General features: G+C 40.2%; 1 protein-coding gene across 1 annotated transcript; it reads left to right on the top strand.

Annotated features, from left to right (window-relative positions):
* The first annotated feature begins 302 nt into the window (after positions 1-302).
* Positions 303-3,133, top strand: LOC114466029 (homeobox protein Nkx-2.3-like). Its single transcript, XM_028451461.1, has 2 exons — positions 303-1,014; positions 2,068-3,133. The coding sequence occupies exons 1-2, from the start codon at positions 576-578 to the stop codon at positions 2,700-2,702; spliced, it is 1,074 nt and encodes a 357-aa protein (XP_028307262.1). The 5' UTR covers positions 303-575; the 3' UTR covers positions 2,703-3,133.
* The last annotated feature ends 4,699 nt before the right edge of the window (positions 3,134-7,832 follow it).

The following is a 7,832-nucleotide window of genomic DNA, read 5'->3' as shown; positions in this document are numbered from 1 at the left end:
AATGACGCATTCCAAAACAGGACACGTTGGCTCACACTTGCACATTTTAAACCGAGTGAAATGTGTTTGAGTTAATACGAGGGATAGAGTGTATACAGAAGTTAATTCCCAAAGAAAGCAAATACCAGTTTTGGTGTATACTTCATCTTCGTGCGTAAAATGGGTTTTACGCACAGCCAAGCCCAAACGTGTTTTCGGAGCAGTGACTCTTTTCTCACAAGAGCAAAAAAAAACAAAAAAAAACCAATATAGAGATATGTAAAACGAGACCCCACCTTCAGTCCCCGCTGTCTGACTCTGTCCCCTCTCCCAAACGCTTTCCCAGCCCTCACCGACGTTCCATTTGACGCACACCCCTCCCCCTGACAGCAGAAGGGCAGACCTCCCTGTCCAAACTCCACACAAAGCCCCATATTCTCTGACACACTCTTGTGTGGACAAACCGGGGGACTAAGACTTGTTTTGTGCGATTTATGGCGATGAGGGGTTCCAGGGACTCGATGCACTTCAAATCGCCAAAGAACGGGCTTTTGCACTCAGTTATTTGTTAGTGGGGGGAAGAGAAAGAGGAGTGCATGTTACTCGGCGGCGGGCTTCATTTCCTCGATGCAGCAGAGCAGGAGCTGGATTACATGATGCTGCAAAGCCCGCTCACGTCCACTCCGTTTTCTGTCAAAGACATCCTGAAGCTGGAGCAGCAGCAGCAGCAGTCCGGGTCTCTGGAGCTCGCGCACCGGGTTCCTATTAATCATCATCATCATCAGCAGCAGCAGCTGGCACGCACTCCTCCACAGCAGCAGCACTTCCAAAGCCCGCCGTCGTGCATGTTGGCCGGGCCCCGGGACAGCCCTTCCTTCTCGGAGGGAGAGGACAACCTGGCGTACCTCAGCGCGCTGGCAGTGCGCGCGGAGGAAGAGCGCGTGCTGGAGCCAAGCCTGTCCCCGGACATGTACGTCCATCCTGGGCTGCAGCGAGCCAAGCTGGAGGCTGGAGAGCTTGATGAGCTGGAGAGCAGTGAGTTCAAAACCCAATCATGCTGTTACAGTACACAACAGACAAAAGACAACAAAGGATGCGCGCTTTACCTTTTTTGTTTTACATTAAAGCCAAAACAAAAGACGAAAAATACACCCAAAGAAATCCTGCAGCTGTTTGATTATTAAATGTAAATAAAAAATAATACTAAATGCATAAACATCATATAAAACAAATGAGAATGAAACCTTATGACACAACAAAGCCAGATGTCAAACCATTATACACTTTTTCAAAAATAATAGATAAAATTGTCTTTATATTATTATTAGAATGAAAATTTGTTGAAAGAAACAATTTCCGATATCATTTATTCATGTATATTTTTAAATATTCAGCTCTCGTGTGTTTCTACACATGTTAATATTTCAAAATCACTAAATATCCAATTTTCCTAAAATTCAGAGTACAGCAAAAATGTTAATTAAAAGCCTAAAAATGAAATGTCTAAATAAATGTGTACCTTAATAAAAACCATCCACCTTTGGAGAAAGCCTTAACAGCACATTATAAAGTGATATAAAAAGGGAGAAAGTGTCTATCAAAGAAGCATCAGCGCTGGAGACGAATCCTGTAAAGTCTGGAGATGTCAAACACTTTGTAGTGGTTGAGCTGCTGCGGCCTTTTTATTTGGAGGCTTGTTATGATGTGTGGACCATAAACCGACAATTAGTTTAAGGAGGCTTGTAAAAGAAGTGACACCGAGAATGAGAGCTGGTAAACACAGACACGGAGCTCCAGAGAGAAAATGATCTTTCATGCGCTAATTTCTTTATTTATTTATTTTAAATATCTCCTTAATGTGATTTTTTTTTTTTTTTTTTTTTTTTTTTTTTTAATTGTGTTTTTTAGCAAATGGGAGCGTCTGGATATCTGTGATGAAATATGATAGAAAGGGATTTCTCAGTAAAGCCAGTCTTGTTGTTCACATGAGGGTGTATGTAAAGTGTGTGCGTAATGTTCCTTTTACGCACGTTAAAGTTAAATCCAGGATAGTAGATGGGCTCATAACTTCTTATGTGTCGTTCACAGAGAACTCTGCGATGGTCTCCAGAGAGGAGGCAGCAGACAGCGGGCAGGGCGAGGCGGAGCGGCCTGTGCAGAAGCAGAGGAGCCGGCGGAGACCCCGGGTGCTCTTCTCCCAGGCGCAGGTATTTGAGCTGGAGCGGCGTTTTAAGCAGCAGCGGTACCTGTCGGCCCCGGAGCGCGAACACATGGCCACAACCCTCAAACTCACCTCAAACCAGGTGAAGATCTGGTTCCAGAACCGCCGGTACAAGTGCAAACGGCAGCGACAGGACAAATCTCTGGAGGCGGCCGGGCACCAGCACCCTCCGCCCCCGCGGCGCGTCGCGGTGCCGGTGCTGGTCCGGGACGGGAAGCCGTGTCTGGGCGGTGCGCAGAGCTACGCTGCTCCGTATGGATCCAACCCGTATACTTATAACGGATATCCGACGTACACGTACAACAATTCCCCCTACAACACCAACTACAGCTGCACTTACACGAGCATCCCCACCCTGCCTTCGCCCAGCACCACAAACGCCTTCATGAACATGAACCTGGGGAATGTGGGCGGCCTCGGTGGCTCTCCACAGGCCCAGACACACCAAGGACCGGCTGTGTCCTCCTGTCAGGGCTCCCTGCAGGGGATCCGGGCCTGGTAGACTCACTGGAGCAGAACTAAAGCCACTTTTACGGAGATTTTTTCACTTTTTGGTCACAAACGGCATTTGTTGTAAAGGAGCCTTAATAACTTTGAACAAAAGACAGTATTTCCTGTATAAAGGATGTGCGTTTGGATTCACGTGTCTGGTCACTTCACCAGTTATTTGTGCGTAAAGGTGAGACGTCATATGACGTTACTCGTGTAACAATGTACATCTCGTGTTCCAAAATATTCAAGATATTTGAGGATAATTTGCACATTATGGGCTATTTCCTCCAAAGCAAAAATAAATTCAAATTTTTTTTTTCTTTTCAGAAGTGGCAGATTTTAACATGGTCTGTGTTGGGTTTGGAAGGACTCCAATTGATTTTAAGTGTTTTGATTAAGCAAAGATTTGTTCTAGTCTAATTTCACATCTATTCAAATAAACCGAACAGATTTCCGTTGGTGCGTTTTGATTTTGTCTTTGACTTTGAAATATTTCACTTTGAAAAAGGGAAAATCTAAATACTGTGAAGCCAGCTTTACTACGGAAGAGGATTAGGGCCAATTGTGATGGAGAAAATAATTTTGGGCAAATCATGAATAAAGTTGAAATTTCGAGAATATTTTTTAAATTTATTGTCGAGATTAAACAAAAAAAAAGGAATTAAAGTCTAAATTTCGAAATTGAACTCAAAATATTGTGATAAAAGCCGAAAGTTTGCTATTAAATGCAAATACATGGAAACTGTCAAGGGTCAATTCACCATATGACAACAAACCGCAGATCGTGATCGTTTATAAAATGCTGTATCGAAGAATGCGTTAAACGATACTTCAAATTTGGGTTTAATAACAGATTTTTATTTTATTTTTTAATAGTCCGTCTGTGGCTATTGAGGAGCTACAGAAACAGTTTTGATGGAAACTGTTGTAGTTTATGGTGAATTGGCCCTATCAGCCTCCGTAGATTTGACCTTTTTTTTTAGCAAACCTTCGACTTTTATCACAAAATTTTGAATTTATTCTCGTCTTTTCGATTTTAATCTCAGCATTACATTTCAACTTTATTTCCTAAATTTCGACTTTATTCTTGATTTTCCCAAAATTATTTTCCCAATCAAAATTAGTCCTAATCGTCTTCCGTACTATCCAAATAAACAAGTGAGGTGATATTCTGCAGTGAGAAATCCAAACAGATGATGTGTTTTTTTTTTTTTTACATTTGGGTTCCCTGTTGTTACTGTGGATCTGATCTCGCTCATGAACACATTAAGGAGAGAGCTGCTGCAGGAGGCCGGGCACCAGGAACCCTTTGTCCCGTTGCCAGTGGATGTGAAAGGAGGAAGTTATTCTCCATTTGAGGTCCTTAAAGGGACGCGATTAAGCACCTAAAATACCCCCGAAGAGCGAGCTGCAGCCCTGCAAAGAGTGGAAATAATGGCTCTTATTGGATTGTGGGACAAAAGGTGTGTGGTGGGCAGAGCCGGGCACTCAGCAAAGACAAAGGCGCACAGGGACCGTGAGATTGACGTCCTAATATTCCCATTTGAGCGACAGGCAGCGGGTTATTCTGCGCAGAAAAGGGACACGGGGGAAAAATGTGGTTACTTTTGTTCCCCTTCAGGAGGCTTTTTTTGTTCCCAGGAGAAAGATCCCCAGCAGAGAGGCTTCAGGGGCAGCCGGGCTGAAGGTGAAGGCAGCGGGGTGGCGTTGGACTGAAAGAAGGGTTTATTATTGCTACAAGTTTCACCATTTATCCCGATGAGGGAGATTTTAGGGGAGCCCATGTGAGAAAGTGAGTCCCTCAGGTTATTATTGGAGTGTAGACGTGATGGTTCAGGTTATTCTCACAGGTGATTGCGTGTTTTAAAAAATCTAGTTCAAACATAACATGCATGAAATAATTATTTTTGTTTATTAAAAGGATCATTTTTTTAGTGAAATGTGAAAATGTGCATGTCAAAGTAAAATTACGTTCTAAAACAGTTGGATATTTCCAAATTTTGTGAACTCAACCTTGAGAAGATTTTTTTTTTTTTTTTTTTTTTTTTTTAATTTATAAAATATATATAAAAACTAAATTTTCGACAGGAAGTCTAGGCTAAAAGTTAGACGCAATGTAACAAGAGTTATTCCAAACTGTATAACTCTTTCTTTTTATTTTAAACTGAAGAATTGGGTTTAAAAAAAAAAAAAAAAGACAAGGGAATATCAGTATATTGACTCGTAATTTTTTATCTATTTATTTTAATTTTTTTGCATATTTTCTTTGGTGGTTTTTTTTATTGCATATAAAACAAGTGCCGTCGAACTAAAACTGACTTTCCGGTAAAAAAAAATAATCTGAAAAGAGCGAGAAACGCAAAGGTTTAAGTGTTTCAATCCTAACCACACACACTCGTTCATGAAGGCTGCTCATTGCTCCGTGAACGCACCACTAAGTTAGAATGACCAAGTCAAATAAAAGTTAAGCAGAAAAAGAAGCAAAATTAAAAGGAAATGTAATTTTATTTCCTAAAGGGGATTATTTAAAACCAAAGCGGACTAATCTGTGGATGCGTCTCTCCGGCTCCTGTCGGACTGATTTCAATCCGTCTGAGCTGTTATTTAACCAGTCGATCTGTGGTGGTGGTGGAACAAAAACAACGCTTTTCTGCATCTAATGGGGATTCACTCTGAGGTAAACAGGGAGAGCTGATAAGCTCTGAACCTTCCAGTGTTGTCCGGCCGCAGGACACAGACTGACGGCTGTAAATAAAGCCGAGACACGCAGGCGTCTGTCAGGTAAACAACACCTAAACTAAACTAAACCTGCTCCCACACTCACTGGATCCCCATGGGCTGCAACTATGGTCCGTTTTCTGATGACGTACAGAACATTACGTTTTTTGTAATTTTGACTTTGAAAAGAAAAGAAAAAGTAAAACTTTTTATTATTTTTTTAAAATTATTTTTTAAAAAGTTAGTGGACATCCATATGTTCTTTGAATCTTTTTCCATTTCAGATTTTGATATGAATGGTCCCCATCACCCTGAAAAAGGACAAAGTGGGTCTGAAAATAGATGGATGGATAGAAGGATATGAATAGTACGGAAGAGCATTAGGGCCAATTTTGATGAAGAAAATAATTTTAGGCAAATCGAGAAAAAACTTGAAATGTCGAGATTAAAGTTGAAATTTCGAGAATTAAATGGAAATAAGTCAAAACTTCAAAAACATACTCAAAATACAATATCGTGATAGAAATCGAAGATTTGTTATTAAAGTCAAATCTACGGAAGCGGACTAGGGCCAATTCACCATCAACGACAACATTCTCCATCAAGACTGGCCCTAATCTGTTTCCGTAGCTCCTCAATAGCCATAGACGGATTGAATGCTCCACCTCTTCCAAACGTTTTTATTCTGAACAGATTACGTTTTTGGAAACATCTCATTAAAGTTCTTAAAGAGATTACAATTGTTTACGAGCTAAAAAGGAAATAATATCTATGTTATTAAACCCAACTTTGAGTTTAACCCATTCATCATACGCAAGATTTTGTAGATGGTCACAATCTGCTGTTTGATATGGTGAATTGGCATGCATTAGCTTCTGTAGATTTTACTTTATTAGCAGACCGACTTTTATCATGATATTGTATTTTGAGTTCATTTTGAAAATTTCAACTTTAATCTCGACATTATGACTTTATTCTTCTTGACATTTAGACTTTGTTCTTGATTTGCCCAAATTAATTTTTCCATCAAAATTGTCCCTAATCCCCTTCCGTAGAATAGCCATATGCTGTGTATAAGTATAGTTATATGTTTTAAATTAACTTTACAGCAAAATAACCTCAAGGGTGGTCAGTGTGTATTAATTTTCCCACTAAAAACAATTTTTAGGTACATTTAAGAAATGATAACCAAATCGTAATTGTACTGCTTCTGCTTTACTAATGCATTTTGAAAATATAGAATAAAGAATATGTTTACCTATAGTTGAAGGTTAATATAGACACATAAAGGCATCCGACCTTATTTCCCATTACTCAGCCTGGCTGAATGTTAAAGGCAGTGTTTTTAAACCTTGGGGTCGAACCCCATGTGGGGTCGTCTGGAATTAAAATGGGTTTGCCTGAAATGTCTAGAAATTGGTAAAAAAATTTTTTTAAAAAAATAAAAAAAATAATATCAAGTAACTGTATCCTAAACCTTCTCAAATCTAAATCTAGTTAAAGGAGACATATCATGCATTTAAATCCTTCTTTTTTACATATAAATCATACAGTTGTGGTCTATATAAAGTGGAACTGCAATGCTTGGGTCTGAATTCCTCATTATTATAGCTCCACAGGCCCCTTTTCTACCCCTTTTCTGATGTGCTTCTGAGAGCAACTCATTTTGGTGCGGTCTCTTTAAATGCAAATGAGACACTTCATACCCCGCCCCCTCTCCAGGTTGCAGAGGTGACACTAGGTTCGACTCCACCCTGTTCAGCCATTTTTGTAGTTTGATAGAAGAGATACGGCTATGTAGCGGCGCAGAAAATGTTTATTCACACGTTATTTACAAAATGTCAACAACAGAAGACTTGTCCATCCAGCCTTACATGTTTGAGCCAGAGTCTGACCTGGCGGAGCGAGATGAAAATGAAGATGATGAACCTGCAGAACCCTAACAAGTGAGCTAACACAAGCGGCGAGCTAACGCTAGCGCCAAGCTAACGTCACGAAATGCATTTTAATACAGTCTTTTCAAAGACAAAAACGGCAAAATGAAATGACTAATGAAAACTTTAGACTTAAATTAAATCACGTAGGCCATATCATCAAGGATCTAAAACGAGCACACAGCGCTAACATATGAAGACGGTGCAACTGCTAATGCTAACAAAACAATGACAGAGACGTCTTATCACACTTTTTAGCGTTATTTACAGCTTACCGAAGTGCTCTGTTCGTCGTCTCCAAAGATAGAAGGAATTGAACCCTTAATCAGACAAAGTCTTTCAGCAAATCCTTCTTTATACTGGTGGAGGTTGCAGAAGCAGTCATCCTTGAAGTGCTTCGCGCACACAAAAATAACCTTACCCACAGATGTGGGTACATTTCCGTGAAAAATAAAACTCAACCAGGCACTTCGAAAAGGTTCTGATGC

The sequence above is a fragment of the Gouania willdenowi genome, chromosome 1 (genome assembly GCF_900634775.1).
Source record: "Gouania willdenowi chromosome 1, fGouWil2.1, whole genome shotgun sequence".
Lineage (NCBI taxonomy): Eukaryota > Metazoa > Chordata > Actinopteri > Blenniiformes > Gobiesocidae > Gouania > Gouania willdenowi.
This window is presented reverse-complemented; position numbering and strand designations above follow the sequence as displayed.

What these genes read in the sequence shown, in the direction of transcription:
- LOC114466029 (XM_028451461.1), top strand. Translation starts at nt 576, where the DNA reads ATGTTACTCGGCGGCGGGCTTCATTTCCTCGATGCAGCAGAGCAGGAG. An exon ending in GCTTGATGAGCTGGAGAGCA is followed by an intron (nt 1,015 to 2,067) that starts GTGAGTTCAAAA and finishes TGTCGTTCACAG; the next exon opens with AGAACTCTGCGATGGTCTCC.